At 44.1% G+C, this 17,002-nt stretch overlaps 2 protein-coding genes across 2 annotated transcripts; one reads left to right on the top strand and one right to left on the bottom strand.

Moving 5' to 3' along the window:
- The first annotated feature begins 78 nt into the window (after positions 1–78).
- LOC123191071 (bystin) lies at positions 79–3,662 on the top strand. Its single transcript, XM_044603837.1, has 10 exons — positions 79–554; positions 645–771; positions 945–996; positions 1,093–1,420; positions 1,617–1,696; positions 1,778–1,825; positions 2,474–2,620; positions 2,896–2,968; positions 3,067–3,139; positions 3,282–3,662. The coding sequence occupies exons 1-10, from the start codon at positions 171–173 to the stop codon at positions 3,359–3,361; spliced, it is 1,392 nt and encodes a 463-aa protein (XP_044459772.1). The 5' UTR covers positions 79–170; the 3' UTR covers positions 3,362–3,662.
- A 3,772-nt stretch (positions 3,663–7,434) lies between these two features.
- LOC123186598 (uncharacterized) lies at positions 7,435–10,348 on the bottom strand. The gene is made up of 5 exons (XM_044598335.1): positions 10,113–10,348; positions 9,919–9,972; positions 8,948–9,051; positions 7,957–7,995; positions 7,435–7,829 (listed from the first exon to the last, which is right to left on the bottom strand). Exons 1-5 carry the CDS (start codon positions 10,186–10,188, stop codon positions 7,680–7,682), a joined length of 423 nt encoding a protein of 140 aa, XP_044454270.1. The 5' UTR covers positions 10,189–10,348; the 3' UTR covers positions 7,435–7,679.
- Between the last annotated feature and the right edge of the window lie 6,654 nt (positions 10,349–17,002).

Raw genomic sequence — 17,002 nt, 5'->3', positions numbered from 1 at the left:
GAAGAAGCAAGCCGGCCCAGCAATGACGAGCGAGCCCTCCACAAGTCCAGAGAAACAAAACCCGCCAATCCGCCATCCTCGTTCCTCCTCTAGGGTTTTACCACGCAGCCACCGCCGTCTCCCTCCGTCCCCCGCCGCCCCGCCGACCACCGAGGCCCGAGCCAGCGGCCATGGCCGGGAAGAAGCGCAAGTCCGCCGAGAAGCAGCCCAAGGGCAGCCGCCTTCCGCTCGGCGCCGACGCCGACGCGGTGGCCGACGCCGGCAAGCGCCGCCGCTCCGGCGCCGCCAAGCGCCACCAGGCCGAGGAGGAGGAGTCCGTGCCCTCCTCCATCAGCGCCAAGATCCTCCGCGAGGCCCTCAAGCAGCAGCAGGAGGAGGGCCTCGCCGACTCCCGCGACCTCGTCGCCGCCGCCGCCACACCAGCCGCCGCAGCTGTTTCCGCCCCGTCCACGTCCTTGCCGTTCCCCGTCCCTGCTGCCGACGGCGACGATGACGACGAGGACGTCGACGAGTTCGACGGCTTCGACGCCCTGAGCGAGTACGACGGCGGCGTGGTGCGTCCTCTTGCCTTGCTTCGTCAGTCGTCATAGTAAAATGGGACTGTTTTTTGGGTGTTGCTGACTTCAGTTTGCTGGTTTTGGTAGCCGGAGATCGACGAGGAGGATGAGAAGGCCCTCGCCGCATTCATGTCCAAGGACACCTCCTCCAAGCGATCGCTTGGTGATATCATCCTCCAGAAGATCAGGGAGAAGGACGCCACTGTCTCAACAGGTAGGCATCCATTCTCAACTCTGACGCCTCTTATCAATTATTGACCATTGCACCGATTAGGAACCCTTTTGAGTAAAGTTTAATCGCATTTTGGATGCCGAGTAAATTGAAATAGGATGTCCAATGTGTATGTTTTGTGTATGGAATTCCTGAGTCTGTGTGTGCTTGTGCAGAAGGACGGCCTGCTGTCAAGTTGGACAGCCGAATTATTGAACTCTATAAAGAGTATGTGCCATGCTACTTGCTCCGTTCCAGTGCACAGATGAGCTTCTTCTCGTTGTTTTTATACGGGGTGCTGATTGTTGAATTTGTCATACGCAGGGTTGGCCAGCTCTTGAGCCGATACACCAGTGGCAAGATTCCCAAAGCATTCAAGCGTATCCCATCGTTGGAATGCTGGGCAGATGTGCTGCAGTTAACTGAGCCTCAGAACTGGTCTCCTAACGCAGTGTACCAAGCAACACGGCTCTTCTCTTCAAACATGAACGCGAAGAACGCCGTGCGGTTCTACGAAGCTATTCTGCTGCCGCGTCTTCGCCATGACATAAAAACTAACAAGAGGCTCCATTTTGCACTTTATCAGTCTATGAAAAAATCCCTCTACAAGCCTGCTGCCTTTTTCAAAGGAATTTTGCTGCCACTCTGTCAGGTAAGACTTTAGAGTAGAGAATTTTCTAGGACGTGTGGCAAATTCATTGTGTTTCATTTTGTATGGTGTATGATTGTATTGCTTATGCATTGGTCGTACCATAATCCACATTTAGTGCTAGTTAGACTTGCATCTGAATGAAGTTTGTATTGTTTCCTTTCCTCTTCACTATATAAGCTCAAATTTCTGACTGCAGGAAGGAAATTGCACTCTGCGTGAAGCAGTAATTATTGGTAGTATTATCCAGAAAGTCACCATTCCTCCACTCCATGCGAGGTTAGCTTAATGTGGTGTAAAATTCTTGTCTAAGATGGTTGTGAAGTTGATATCTTATCTCTACTTATCATTTTGATGCAGCGCGGCATTAATGAAACTAGCAGATTTGGAGTACTGTGGCACCACTAGGTGAAGTGTGGCACCTTATAATCTGTTCTTTTGTGTGTGTGTGTGTGTGTGTGTGTGTGTTTGCGTGTAGTATAAGAACATCCACAAATTTTGCCCAATGAACTTTATACTTCTGTGACTAAGCATTGCCTTTTCTTGATAATACCAATTACTAGTTAAATGACACTTCTTGATAAGTAAATAAAATTTTGCTGCAGTAAAAGATATTATAGCTAGTCAGATGTTATATTATGCAGAAAAACAGCAGCACTTCCTTTACTACGTCCTTTCATGTGTGTCTGTCTGCCAATTTATACGACTTGGCCTTTTTGACCAAAGGGTTTTCACAAGCCTGTTATTACATTGTTCCAAATAGAGACCACCATGCTGTCACTAGGAATTCCATCATTTTCGCCTCAAAATTTAGGATCTTGTTCTACAGTATCTCAGGGAGCTCCGGAGCAGTGTTCATATTTGAATTTTGAAGCCAAGTAGTTCTGTCATGCAACATGATGGATTCGACTGAGGTGCCTGATACTTTCTAAGAGGATAGTTTGTGTTATATTTACTTGCTGAGATGCCTGGATTCTTGTAGGACAGTGGTTGAAATGTATCTCCTTTTCTGTATTCCCTGAACATGTTGTAAGCTAATTAATATCTCTCTTGCAGTTACTTTATCAAGCTGTTTCTGGATAAGAAATATGCTTTGCCGTACCGTGTACTTGATGCTGTTTTTGCCCATTTCATGCGGTTTCTTGACGATGAGAGGAGCATGCCTGTTATATGGCACCAGTCACTGCTCGCCTTTGTGGAAAGGTTAGTGATGGATGTGTAAAGTTTGAAGGCATATTTTGGTTAATCTGAAAAGCATCACTCTTAATTCAGCAAAACAATTACTGTGCTTGTAATATAGCAGGTTCTCTTTACCTGCTTTTCTTCTCTGTGAACCTTTTCTCATAACTGGGGCAAAGTGCTTAATGGGAAAAATGTTCATATACGGAAATCCTCTCATTTCAAATTGTTCCATTATGGACGCCGTTGCAAAGTTTCCACTTGTTCATCCATGTGTTGCTAAATATTTTTTTAAACAGATACAAGAATGAGTTGGAGAAGAAAGACAAGGAGCAACTCTTGCGCTTGTTAGATAACCAGAAGCATTATTTGGTACGACTCTCATTTCGCCATTCGCATGCCTGCATCTTGGATTTTGGAATGCTGCTTATTTTACTGAAATACGCTCGCCGCTGTCCATGTATATACAGGTGACTCCAGAAATTCGCAGGGAGCTCCGGAGCAGCGCCAACAGGGGAGAAAAGCCAACCGATATGTCGATATATATCCTTCACTGCCTGCACCATTAATTTCCAGTTCTTTGATTTGCATGTTAATATCCGCTCAAGCAAATGATTTCATTCCTGTGCAATCAAAGCCTTTCTACTGTCCTGTGACACGGTTGTGTCCTTAACTCTGCCCTTACGCTCACCTGTTTCCGTGATCACCAAGCCGATTGAAGAGGACAGGTGGAATGTTCCAGAAGTGCCCATGGAGGAGGATTAATTGCCGCGGCGAGCGCCATTGTTTGTTTGCTGTGTGGACTTCATCGGCGCTTCAGTTTTTGATCATAGAGTGTTTTTGCTGTGTGTACCTTCTTTTTTTGCTGTTGAGGAGAGATATATATACCCTGGTTTGTAAGAACAAAAGAGTTGAGATTGAATTTCAACATGTATTCATGGTTCCTGAATCTGGCATAGTGTAGATGAAGGGCGTGAACAACGCAAACAGAACTTTGGGTATCACTGGAACACAACACAATTTTCTGACACTATGTCGAATGTTGGGGCTGCCCTTTGTTTGGATACACACTACCGTAATTTTTGGTTCTAATTAGATCTTTGTTGAGCCAGTTGTAAAAAATAAAAATCTTTGTTGAGACCCTTAAAAAAAGGGACCAAAGTCGTAAGCGAAACGAAATGTCCAAACGTTATTGGTATAAAATAAAAAAAACAGTTTTGCTAGTACTGTATTTCTCATCTAGATGAGAATTGATTCTCAAAAAGAAAAACTAGATGAGAATTGGATATCTCATGAAAGGTTATAAGTGACATATATGTAACTTAAGGGAATAGAAGCTCACCTACTAGATCCCCAAGTGTTTCGACACTAGGTATTTTTCACATTAAAAGTGCTACAATAATACCATGCTTGGTGATATCATATCACCCTCCGGGGATGATGTTTACGGTCGAGTTTGGACACCTTCACGGTGCCGGTCCCAATGTTGAACAGTACAATTGGATATTGTTGTTTCCGCGTGCTCAGGGTACGTCCGGCTCCCACCTCCAAAACTCTCCACCACCGAATGGTCAACTTGTTTGTTGGAAGAAGAGAGAGAAATACTGCCCAAGTTGTCACTTGATTTCACTTGATCAATGCATCGTACCAAGCAAATGATCGAATTCCTGAGAAATATGGTCCTCTCATGCTCCTTCATTTGTTGCAACATGAGGTACCAAAGCTAAAAACAACAAAAATATGAGTTTGCAACAGTGAAAAAAAATCCATCTGCAATGCTAGATGTGAACAGGATTCACATGCGATTCAAGCAAGCCGATGACCCGTTTGCTCCTCAACAACTCGATGTCCACAACCAGCCATTGCCGCAGCTGCTTCCCGTCGCCATCCATCCACAACTTCTTCGGAACCATCCCATGGATGAATCCAGGGGAGGGGGGGCATGCCCCCCCCCCCCCCTAAACGATTTTGCATTTTACTTGATAGCAATTAGCAAAATCCTTGTTACAAGGTGCGCGTGACTAATTTTGCCACCCCAGACGCCAGCTTGAAACCAAACCCGTTTTAAAGCACACCTGAATGCCAGACCAGCCCCCTGGTGATGTCGTCATCCCAGCTATCAGACTCATTCAGCCATACCGACAGCACACATCAATTGTTGCGCGCTTCTAAGAAGGAGTTGGACGCTTACGTGTGGTCGTAATCAGAGCGGCACCAGGTCCAGCAATCCTCGATGCTTCGCTAGCCGTCCACCTCTGGCGAAAAGATGCCAGTCGCATCATCGTACCGCCCGACAACCTAGTAGTCCTCCGTCGTGTTCATCACGCTCGGCTTCAGCACGTGCCTCACAACATCGCTCGCCGTAACACGCGGTCTCGACGCACCTCCTCCATTTCGGACTCCATCACCAGCAACAGGTCCGGGCACTCAACCATGCCAGCGACGCTTGACACGTACATCAGCAATGCAAATCATCGGAAGCTACGCAAGATCAAGGCAATCCTAAATGAGTGATCACTGACTGTTTAATGTTAAGTTGATGTTGATCGAGTACTTATATTTCTTAATTAGTTGTAAAACTGCTATGTGCTCAGTTGATTACCTATCTAACTTGTTGAATCTTCTATGCTAAGTTGTTAAACTGTTGTGCAAACGCCAGTGATGTTGTTATGTTAGTCGTCATTCTGTGTTGCTGATGGAGGGAAACGTCATTTTTTTATTGTATGGTATATTGGTGGCGTGTTGTGAAAAATCAGTTGTGGTGTGTCTAACCCACACCACCAGTATATATGTTAATGATGGCACGGGGTCAACGCGCCATCACTAGCCTTTACTGCACTAGTGCGAAACTCAACTGACACAGTTGCCACCACCAACAAGCAACTAATCCGACCCAGTTTGCTTGTCCACCTTTGATATTCAAATTTGATTATTTTATTTTTTGCCCTTTCTGATACTGATTTTGAATTTTTTGTATTTTCAAAAATGGTCACCACATCTAAAAAAAAGTTCACCGCATATTTGTAAAATGTTCATCTTGTTTTCTATTAAAAGTTTTCAGTGTATCTTGAAAATGTATTTTTTAGACCCACAAACATTTTCAAACTTGTTAGCATTTTTAAAATTCACAATCATATTATTTTTTTTCACAAACAGTTTGCAAATCATGAACATCTTTCAAATTCATGAACATTTTTTTGAATTCGTGAACCTTTTGTTTAATTCTCAAACATTTTCCAGTTCTTTGTTTTTTTAATTCACGAACATTTTTTTATCTCCGTGAAGGCGCGGACTATTTTGGAGTTTTCTGAAATAGCAATTTCTATCCCAAATATTTTAAATTCATGGTTTTTTATGAATTCAAGAACTTTTAAAAAATTCTCAAACACTTCCAAATTCATAAAACATTTTTATATCAACGATATTTTTTCATACTCGTGACCTTTTTTTGGAATTCATGATCATTTTGAAAATTCATGAACATTTTGTGAGTTGATGAAATTTTTTCAAATTTGTGAATGTTTTAAAAATTCTCAAACACTTTCAATTTTATAAGATTCACGAATATTTTTTATGTCTGCAAACTGTTTTGCAATTCATGAACATTATCTAAAATAACATTTTTTTACCGCAAATATATCAATTTGTTTGAGAAAGAAAAAGGGAAATCCTTTTACATGCCCATGTACACGCTGCCTTTTTTTGACAATGCTTTTTCAGAGGACCACAGGCATAGCTATGGTCTGGCCTGAAGGAAATCGCGAAGAAGAAATAATATAAGCTGTGAGGAAGGAGGGAAAACTGACAAAAAGGAAAAAGTTTGTAAGTTTTTCTTTTAGTTGCAAAAAATGTTTGTAAGTAATAAATACTCCTTTTGTTTTGTCCGCTAGCGATGGGCTTCTGCTGGGCTAGCGAACGCAGCGGAGCGAGCGAGAGTACGGTAACAAAATGTGAAAGAACAATAATGATGACGATACACAAGGGCCACAATCCAGACGAGTCTTAAGGCAAGAACATTTTTCTAAATTTAAGAACAATTTTGGAACATGAACCTAGTTTAAGAAAGAGAAAGTATCCTTGAAAAGGAAAAAAAGAAATCAAAAAAAAAAGAAAAGAAAAGATAAAGAAACAGAAACAAAAAAACAGAAAAACCGATAAAAGAAGAAAAAAACGTCTGGCTGGAGGCGGTTGTACGCGCGAAATCTTCGAGTCGGTGCTCGGTCGCTCGCCTGTGCGAAGCTCCGGCAGTTTGACGCAGGGCGCGGCGAATAGGGATTTCCCGCGGCGCCACTGCCACCGCTTTGTTATGTGACATGCCCAATCCGGGCCGGCGGACCCGGCTTCCCCGCGGGAGGATGGCCGGCCGCACTTGAACCCTTGCCAGGTACGCAGGGCAGCCTCCTCCGATCTCCTGACCTCCGGCCGCACTTGACTAATAACAAGTGGATCGTGCTACTGCTATGGAACAATGGGCTTACTGCTGTGGTATGTTTGGTTATGATGCAGCTTAAATGTATGTATACGTATCTTCTATTTGCAGCGCGGGACGATAAGCACCTTGCTTGTTGACAGTGATTTTAGTAAAACGCCCTTTTCCAGCTAACATTTATAGATAATGTGCCAAATTCTGAAATCATTTTTTTCTATACTGGTAATAGTTTCTTTTTTAACAAAAACTCTATACATGCGGCATGTTTCAAATGGAGAATTTTGTTAGCAACGTGTGCCTGGATAATAATGTTGATGATATTGTTGGGAATTTCATATTCAACGTATGCCATCTTTGTTTGTGCTTTTGTTCAGCAGCTGGGTAGCTAGGTTAAATGAAAAGAGTAAGCAACGCCCAAGATGAAGACTGCTCCTTGGACAACAACAGGTTTAACTGGGTGGAACTGGAACACCCGTTCCCTTCCATATACGCTTGCTTTGCCATAGTTAGCATCTACTCCTCACCCACCAGGGTGAGGTTGGAGTTGGGCCAAACATCCCAAACATACAACATCCATCACAACCAAGGTCAACGGTGGGTAATTTGACGACGGCAGTTACCACAGTTTACACGAAAATTTGGCATCATCATAGACTACGCCGATGTGCCAGGCACGTCTTCACCGCTCCCGGCAGGAGGCCCTGAGGCTGGCTTGGCCCGTTCGACCGCAGGAGGAGGTGGTGGTGGGGGCTTGGAAGGCCTGTTCGGCTTGATGAGCCCGACTTTCTCCGCCGGTATGTCAAACTGTCATTATCACACAAGCAAAACACAACACCACAAATGTGAGACATCTGGTGTCATGTGGTTAATTATATCATCACAATAAACAAAGAGGAAGCCATATTGCTCGCGCGGAACCCCGTTAACTTACCCTGTATCCACACCCAGAGATGCACGCGTTGAAGCACTCCTGGTGAGCAGAAAAAAAATTGAATTCATTAGGAAAGAAAAACACTGGTCACCGAATCTGTCAGAAAAAAAAAGAAATCACGGAGAAGCAAATACTAATCTGTTGTTTAAAAACTATTTAATGCAGAGCTTTCAACAGTAAGACAGAATCATACAGACTTGCAGATATGGAAACTGCACACCATTCAGGAATTAGCAGCAAAACAACTTGCACATTAAACTGGCATAGAACTATGTATAAAAATGATCCCCATAAGTAACCAGCCAGCTGATAGATACTGAGCAGACTATCCATGTCACATTAAGATTTGCATGCCATATTTTCCAAAATAATCAAACAAAACGGACTATGGCATTCTAACTTGACAGTAAGTAACAATTCAGAGTTATCTACCTGCTGATTTGTGTTCTGCATGTTAACAGAAAAATTGAGGGCTCATGCTATCACTTGGGACAAATTTTAAATACAGGGAAAACCAAGGATTCAGTGATCCCAACAAAAAATTCCCAAAACTAACATATGATGCATAGCAATCCCAAGTGTACGCATCTAAATGATCCGGCCACGAACAGAAAAATGGTAAGCAGAAGGGCAATATACTGCACGGAAAAAAATGTGTACTGTACGGCACATACTTATCAATGTTTACTAGTATTTGAAATCACTTTTCACAGCATAGTATCACATTCCTATTCAACCTAATTATGTATGATCAGGTTAATTTTGTGAGACTCTCACAGTTGCAGTGCAGGCGCCGAAAATTGCAACTTAGTACTTCTGCTGCTGTAAGGACATGGGGTTAGGGCCAGCATGAGTATGTATAATCTAAACAGATTTATAGGTAAATGGGTTGTTGCATAACAGATTTTGTATTTATAGTCAAAGGGGTTCAGTGATGAGAAGACATCTGAAACAATTTAGAAGATGTTATATTAACAGATCAAGAACTCACCAAAGAGTAACTGTCCTCTCCTGGTGACCGGTCGATATAGGCACTCCACTGGCGATCTTCCAACACCGGATCCTTGTAGCATATTTCAGTGCATTTACCTATGCCTGAGGATTTGACAGCGTGTGAGTTAGCTTGCACATTGACAGAGAGTACAAACTAAAAGGCAACAATCTGCTATTTTACACTCACCCAAAAAACACAATAATCTGCTATTTTACAGTTACTCAGAAACACAACAATCTGCTATTTTACAGTCACCCAGAATCAAATTTTTGCATATGCAAGTAATGAAGATGACCTTACTGTAACAAAAACAGAGCTTGTTTCAATAAGAGAAACAAGTTTTCTCAATAACAGAAACAAATTATTTCAAAAAAAAATCAAGCTTTCCTAGGCCATGGAAATAATGGAGAAAATGCAATTTCCTAAGCAAGCAAGGCACCAAGAATGGAAAACAAATAATAATCCACTGATTACAACTACAATTTAAACACACAGCCATATTTAAAAATAACGAGCGTCTACGCTATACGACAAGGAGCGCGTCCTCGGATACAATAACGAACATCTACGCGTTACGACAAGAAGCGCATCCCTGGATACAGTAACGAACATCTACGCTATACGACAAGAAAAGGCGTCCTCCAACAGTTCGCAGTCAACCACGATTGTTACGTGTGCGAATAGAATTGTGGTAATGACTATTGCCGAATGCTACTAAACTCTGAACCAGGAACAATGCCAATTCAACAACACATACATAATTCACTCTATTTTCAAGGGCAATCGCTTCAGGAAGGCAACAGATAATACTAAACTAAGCACATTGCATATATCAGATTTAAAACTGACGAGGAACATAACCAAAACAAATCTAAAACCAAGAACAAACCAGCGGATCAAATAATCAATTAAACAGATAACTGTGGCAGGCGCATTCGGCGGCTGGTGGTTGGCATAGGGGCACTCACACTCCTCCCAGGTGTCGCCGTCCGCGTTGCACCCCTTCTTGCAGAACACCCTCCCTGCGCGTCGGCGAAACGGCAACCGCCCGACCAACCAACCAAACAAACCAACCGTCAGTCTCGATCAGCCACAGACAAGAACCCGCTTTGCGCGGGGAGAGATTGGGAGGGAGAGGGAGGGCGCGCGGGGGGCAACCGACATGGGATTTGGACGAGGGTCGCGTACTTCTTGGTGCAGCAGCTGCCGCACGGCGGCGTCCAGTCGCCGGAGAACATCGCCTTACCCTGTTCACGACGGCGCGCCGGCTCGTCCGGTCCGGCGGGCGTTCGCGCGTACGGCGCGTTCGGCGTGAGGGGGGTGGGTGGGTGGAGGATGCGTGCGGCGGCGCCGGTCACGGGAGGGGCAATGGGGGGTGGGTGGGGGTGGGGTGGAGGGGGGAGCGGAGGCGGCGGAGGCCTTGCGCTTTTGAGGTTGTCTGGTTCGGAGGAAATGGGGGAGGCCCGGAAACTGTCGGGAAGGCCCCTCCACGCTTCTCTGTTTGCGGATGGGCCCTTGGTTGCCACCAAGAGAGAAATTTATTGGATTTATAGGGAGTAAAGCACAAATGTGCGCTTCATCTATTTATTCTATGTATACATAAATAAAGTATTTAAAAAAAGATTAGTAACTCATTTGGCATATTGGTCTGTGGTTATTTTTGTTGCTCTATTACCTAGAATTAAAGTTCTATGAAAACAAAATATCGAGAATTCTCGGTGGGAGAACCACGGATCTTTCCTATGGCATGTAGATAAGGTGTGGATAGCTAGGGCTTCGGTTGGCATCGTTGTGGAGGCGGAGGTGGTGCCGGAGTGAATAAGGGTGTCGCCACTCCTTCCTCTATGTGTTTGTCTTATGGGCTTCGATGGGGAGCGTGCAGCTTGTGGGGCTCAGGGAGCTTCGGATTCGACAAGGTTAATTTTCCTCTGAGGGGTCAACACGACAATGTCGACAACCGCTCATGGTAGGGATCTCATCCTTAGGCCCCATCGTAGTCATGTTGCCTCCTACTCTAGCGGTGGTGCAGTGTTGGTGAGGAGGTGCGTTGGAGGAGGGGCACGCCTGCTAGATCTTGGGATGGTGCGGGCGGTGTCTCCAGTGATGACGGCGGGTATAATCCACCTTTTTCAGGGGGTGTAGGTGATGGTCTCGACGCAGGCATCTATTTCATAGGGCGCTAGTTTGGAACCATAGCTTTGGTAACATCTCGCCCGCGGGAGAGGTTGGCGCTGGTTACAAAGCTGAAGAAGAGAGGAGCATTGGCGCACCACTCTCTCATCCCAGGCATTGATGATGATGGGATCCCGAGGATTGTCTTGTAATTTTTGCTTGTTTTTGGATTTCCTTATAAGGCCGAGGCTTGAACAAAATTACTTATTCCCCGCAAACAAAAAAATCAATGGCAGGGTGTGGCATGTATTAAAATGGCATAGAAACTTTAGCACTGTACATGATATATTTCTTAGTTTAGCACCATGCTTTAATAACATGCTAATTTATTTCGTTATTTGAATAGAAGTCCATATTAAGCCTACATGGTTGTTGACCATATCTTAGTTTCCAAGAGGTAATAGTAGTACTACCATCGGATGACACAAACATGGACAATTAATATAAATTTATTAGAGGAGCATCCTAAAAATTGTCTTTACAACGAGATATATTTGTCTAGAATGCTGACCTCCTCATCTCCTCATAGTCATGGATATGGGGAGGGCAAATACAAGCAACGACTATTGGTCCACACCTTAGAGGGAAAAGGCATATTACCGACCAGTACAAGATGATCTTGCTAAACACCGCAGGAAGGTTGAATTCCATGCGGTAATGTACATCTGTCGAAACATGAATCGCGGGAAAAACATTACTAACTTTGGCAACCACATGAAAGCCAATTAGTACTATCAATTACTACAAGTTGTGGGTTTGACTTAGTGTGGGATGTCCATTGACAGAAATAGTGTTGCGGGAAGGGGGCAGTGGAACAAGTAGGAAGAAAAACAAAAATAATAATGAAAGAGACGCCCATGAAGGTAGGTTGCGGTTGGGGTGAGAAATGGGAGAGAAAATGACAAAATTAACCCATGACTGAATGAGTGAGCAATAAAGACTTCAACAATGGGTGGGAGACGGCGGGCGATGGCCGACGAAAAATTTCAGCAACATTTTCCCCCTCTCTTCTTATTAGGTGACACAGACCAACAAGATCCAGTGCGCCTGCTGGTTGATTCGATGAATCTAGTAGGTCAAGTGTCCATCCTCGTGTCTTGAAGTCCGAGCAGTCCCGTTATGAGTTGTCACCCTTCCCCGTGTCACACATGAAGAATCTCCTATTTATTTCTCGCATAAGAGGAAAGAATCTCGGCCTATTTTAATGTCTAGAAAGATCCTCAAATCCCCAAAGGTCCCAACCACTCGGATCCATGAAAATCGTGACCACAAACCTAGCCCCATCATGAGGCCGCTCCCATCATCCATTCATCTGAATCCATTCTGATGGAAGGACTCGTGACAAAGTTCTACGTAAATGTGAAACTTGTTTTCTTAATGCAATAATAGGCTATTTAGTCAAGGCTTTCTTTTTCACAAAATTGGCCATAATACTGATAATATTATGCCAATTTGAGAATTAATAATTTAGGCAATGCCTCCACTTATACAAGTCTTTTTTGTGTTCTTGTTTTGAAGACGGGAAAACACTAACATGTAGAGCACAACCAAAAAAAGGAACATATCGAATCTAGTACTCACATGCCTTCTAGTGTAATGGCATCTCTAATCCAATCCCCAAAACTTAATTTCTAATAAATTCCTGGGTGGGATGGTATAACTTAATCCATCATCAAAAACTTAGTGCCCAATGTTTTTCCCATACTCAATAACAAATGAGACCCAAACAAAAACTTCCAACCACCTCACCAGGCATGTCCCATTTTTCATTAAGTGTGGGAGAAGGAGAGGATGTGTTTTGGGCACTAACAAAAAATGTTGGTTTGCTCTGATATATGAGGTTGGAGGGGCTGGCTTTAGCTTGATACAAAACTTGTTGGGCACTAAAGAGCTTTTGGGGATCGGTTAGATGTGTCTTTTCCCTTCAGACAAAATATTTTTGGTACTTGAGGCTTTTTCAGATGGATTGGAGTTGTTTAAGAGCATGTACTACGCTCCAAGGTGGACTACTACCTCACAGATGCATTCTTGAGGGGCAACTGCCATGGAGGATAAAACGCAAAAAGGCGACTGCCTGTAGAGCCAAACAAGTTCTTGCAGAGGAGCCGACTTCCTCACCGAAAAGTGCTTGAGAAAAGCAAAAAAACAAGGGAGGGAAAAGACGAGAGAGACCTAGAACTAGACCGGAACGAGCCATGGATGAAACAAAGATAATGATGGAGAGAGATAGGTGGTCCACAAGGAGACATTGCTTCCGTTGGGTGTGGGTTATCAATACAGTGGCCTCACTAATTTTTCTTTCTTATGTGGAGTTAAGACCACACCTAGATTCTACCTGTCTGCCTCCATGCTTCATTCTATGAGAGTGCTCAAGCACCATAGTATGACCAAGATGTCTTTGAAACTCCCGAAAAGGTTATTAGCTTCATAAAACTTCGGCTTTAGTTTTGGTATGAACACTGAGAAATACGGAAAATGTATCGACTCCTTATTATTAGTACTACATGTCAAAAAACATATCCTAACTTTGTCAACTTGTTTGTTGTAACATGAAGTTTCAAATTTCATGTGGATCTCCTAAAATGTTTGAAGAATTTGAAGAATGTGTGTTAATCTTTCGATTGTGCTCCACTATTGGGGAGTGAGTCTTTGTTTTCTTTTACCTTTGCTCAGTGTTTAGCATTTGAACTCAGTTGTGACAATCTGCTTGCCTCAAGGTAGTGTGAAACTATTTGAGTTTTGTGAATGAAGTTGGGTGAGACTTCTTATCAAAGAGAAAATGTACTAGTGCTCACTGCTGAGATGCATAATCACATGATGGACGGACCCTAGTTGATGTCATGGTCACGTCAGATCACACACCATCCATAGCTCATGATCCATTTGATCATAAACATCTCCACCGCAAGCGAATCATGAACTAGTGAAATCTCAAAAAGGAGAACATAAACCAGTAAAAGGTGCAACGAAACTAACTTTGCATGATGTGGTGTCAAACAACTGCATCTGTGAGCTACGGTTGTTGTATTGTTGTTTTCTTATATCTTTCACCGAACATACGAGGGAGGAAGAAAGGTGGGCATCAACAATGTTGGGTGGGAGACGGCGTGCAATGGCCAGAGAATAATTTTGGCGGTGATTTAGTGTGACTGTGGAGAATCTTGCATCTTTGCTTAGGAACGATGAATCTAGTATCAGGTAATACACGTCAAGTGCCCATCTCCAAGGCCAAGCAACCAGTTGTGAGTCGTCACCTCCCCATGCCCATCTCGCATCATACACCACGCAGAAAGAATATCTGATTTATTTCTCTCAAAATAGAAAAATAAGCTTGGGCTATTTTTAACCCAAATCCAAAAAGGGGCCCAACCACTTGAATCCACCCAAACAGATCCTGCCTCATCACGCAGTTTCCCGACACCAGGTCTTGCAAATATAAAAAAAACATTTTCTCTCTTTGAACTAGTGGAATCTCAAAAAGGAAAAAAAAACATCAACCAACGAAAAGTGCAACATAATATCAAAGCAACGAGCAAAAATGCGGCTGGCAGTTTGGTACCACATCATGCAATGGCAAGTTGACGCAGCACGAAATAAGCAAGGCAAGAAAAAGAAAAAGGAAAAAAAATGTTTGAGCCGTAAGAAGCATGTTGTAAGAAAACAACAGAAACACAAGTGGTAGTGCATCATCTTCTGCTCTTCCTCTGCTAGACCTAAGCCTTCCCAACAGGCAAAAATGCCACAAAAAAGGAAAAAAAGAAGAAGCCGTGCTGAATTTAGCGTAAACACTGCCGGTAGTATGAATGTGCCCTGCTTATTCATGATATAAAATATCAATAACTTGTGCAGAAAAATACAAAAAAAACATCCATAATAATAGTACAAACATTGCATTGGACATATATGGGATCGGTGAATGTAGCCTAGTACGAGTTGTCGCTTCTCTCCGTCTTAAAGTACCGGCTGTGATATGACGCCGACGAGCGAAAGAAGGAGGGGAAAAGAAGGAAGGACGCCGACGAGCGAAAGAAGGAGGGGGAAAGAAGGAAGGAGGAAGAGGACGAACAAAGAAGAAAGAAATGCACAACATGCATGTGGGTTGAACGTGGTTGTTGGGTCGACCATGTGGTCATGGAGATTGATGCTTTGTGAATAGTCCGTGTGTGGCATGCTTGTATCGTTTTTGACCGGGCAATTCTCTTCTGTTTAACTAATCAATAAGATAATTCCTTTTGCCGCCGTTGAAAAAAATGCGGTCGGACGAGAAAGAGGGGAGAAAAGGATGGAGTTTCCCGGCAAGAAAAACGAACGGAGTTGACCCAGGGACGGCCGGCCGGCCGGATGGACGAGCGAGATACAAAGACGGGCGAAGGACGCTGTGCCGGAGACGGCGTGCGATGGCCGGAGAAGAGAAGAATTCCGGCATCATTTTCATCTCTCTTTCTACGGTGACGCAGAGCGGCGAGATTCAGCGCGGACGCCGGCTGGTGCGCTGAATCTAGCAGGCCAAGCGCCCATCCTTCCGTTGCGTCTGGTAGGGCGAGCAGCCAGTCGCGAGGCGTCACCTTTCCCGGCTGCCCATCCGCATCACGCGTCACTCCAAGGGAATCTCTGATTTGTTTATCTTAAAATAAAGGACAGAAAAGGGAATCCCGGGCCTATTTCCAGCCACGCATCCAAACAGACTCTGCCTCACTGGGATCTGGGCCTAGGTGGCTAGGTCCTGTGCTATTGATGGATGTCACAACGCCTGGGATTACAATCACCGGAGGATTCCAATCAACAATGTTCAGCTCAATCACATTAGGAGGGCCATACCCAACCATGGCATGGTTCCACCCTTCGTACGAGCAAAAACAGCTAAATAATATTGTGCCGTATCTACTTTTTTTTATATAGCTGATCCTCACAAAGTCTAATTCTCTCAACATGCGGCCTTTCACCTCAACAAGTGTGCCATGCCATCATCCACTAACACTATTTTACAACCCCAAGCAAACCACATGCATACTCTTTGTTTACACATAGTGCACGTATGAAACGTTTCTACATTAAAAAATAGCAGCTCTTGATTTGAACAATTTTCTTCAAAGATAATACATTAAAATTAATCTTCAAATTCTCATCGCAACGCCCGGGAAAATCACCTAGTTTTTATAGCGTCCGTGCATTGAAGATGCCCTAAGATTTGTTGAAACAAGCAGGTTGCTTCAGAGGGCGAACTACAACAAAACATTTGTTGCAAAGATGGTTAGTGGGTAGATCAAACAGCCATCTGCAGCTCCATCCAATGGCCAGGCAGGTGATCGATCTTTTTCTGTTATCCGCCGGCAGACGCGTAGTGTCGCCCTAAATTATCATGCAAAACGTTTGATTTGTCATGTCTAAAAACTTGACCACAGATTTTTAAATTTTTCTTGAAGAAATGGATTAAGCATTTGGGTTGCGTGAATGTGGGCGCACGAGTCGTCGCTTCTCAAAAGAAAAAAAAAAAGCCTCCGAGTCCCGGCAAGGGGCAACCAATGAAGAGCCGTCACACGACGCCCACCCGCACAGGAATCTCCCATTTATTTGCTTTTTTTTTTCTCGGAATGGAAAAGAATCTCGTGTGCCTTTTTTTGACGCTTGCTTAGAAAAAGATTCCAAATCCCCGTGGGCCCCGGCCAGTTGGAGGGATCCAGCCCGCACCCAGCAACGACGTACCCGAACAAACTCTGCCCCCACGCCCCTCCATGAACCCCGTCCACTGGACCTCACTCACCTCCACCCGGAGCCCACAAGAATCCACGCTCAAACAGGGTCCAGTGCACCGAGCCCACGGCGCGGTGCCCGAGGCGGGCGATGCCCCCGCGCGTCCGCATCAGCCGCGCACGCAAGTCG

Source organism: Triticum aestivum, chromosome 2A (assembly GCF_018294505.1).
Source record: "Triticum aestivum cultivar Chinese Spring chromosome 2A, IWGSC CS RefSeq v2.1, whole genome shotgun sequence".
Taxonomy (NCBI): Eukaryota; Viridiplantae; Streptophyta; class Magnoliopsida; order Poales; family Poaceae; genus Triticum; species Triticum aestivum.
This window is presented reverse-complemented; position numbering and strand designations above follow the sequence as displayed.

What these genes read in the sequence shown, in the direction of transcription:
- LOC123191071 (XM_044603837.1), top strand. Translation starts at nt 171, where the DNA reads ATGGCCGGGAAGAAGCGCAAGTCCGCCGAGAAGCAGCCCAAGGGCAGC. An exon ending in GCGAGTACGACGGCGGCGTG is followed by an intron (nt 555 to 644) that starts GTGCGTCCTCTT and finishes TGGTTTTGGTAG; the next exon opens with CCGGAGATCGACGAGGAGGA. An exon ending in ATTATTGAACTCTATAAAGA is followed by an intron (nt 997 to 1,092) that starts GTATGTGCCATG and finishes TGTCATACGCAG; the next exon opens with GGTTGGCCAGCTCTTGAGCC.
- LOC123186598 (XM_044598335.1), bottom strand. Translation starts at nt 10,188, where the DNA reads ATGTTCTCCGGCGACTGGACGCCGCCGTGCGGCAGCTGCTGCACCAAG. An exon ending in CGGCGACACCTGGGAGGAGT is followed by an intron (nt 9,052 to 9,918) that starts GTGAGTGCCCCT and finishes TCAAATCCTCAG; the next exon opens with GCATAGGTAAATGCACTGAA. An exon ending in GAGAGGACAGTTACTCTTTG is followed by an intron (nt 7,996 to 8,947) that starts GTGAGTTCTTGA and finishes TCTGCTCACCAG; the next exon opens with GAGTGCTTCAACGCGTGCAT.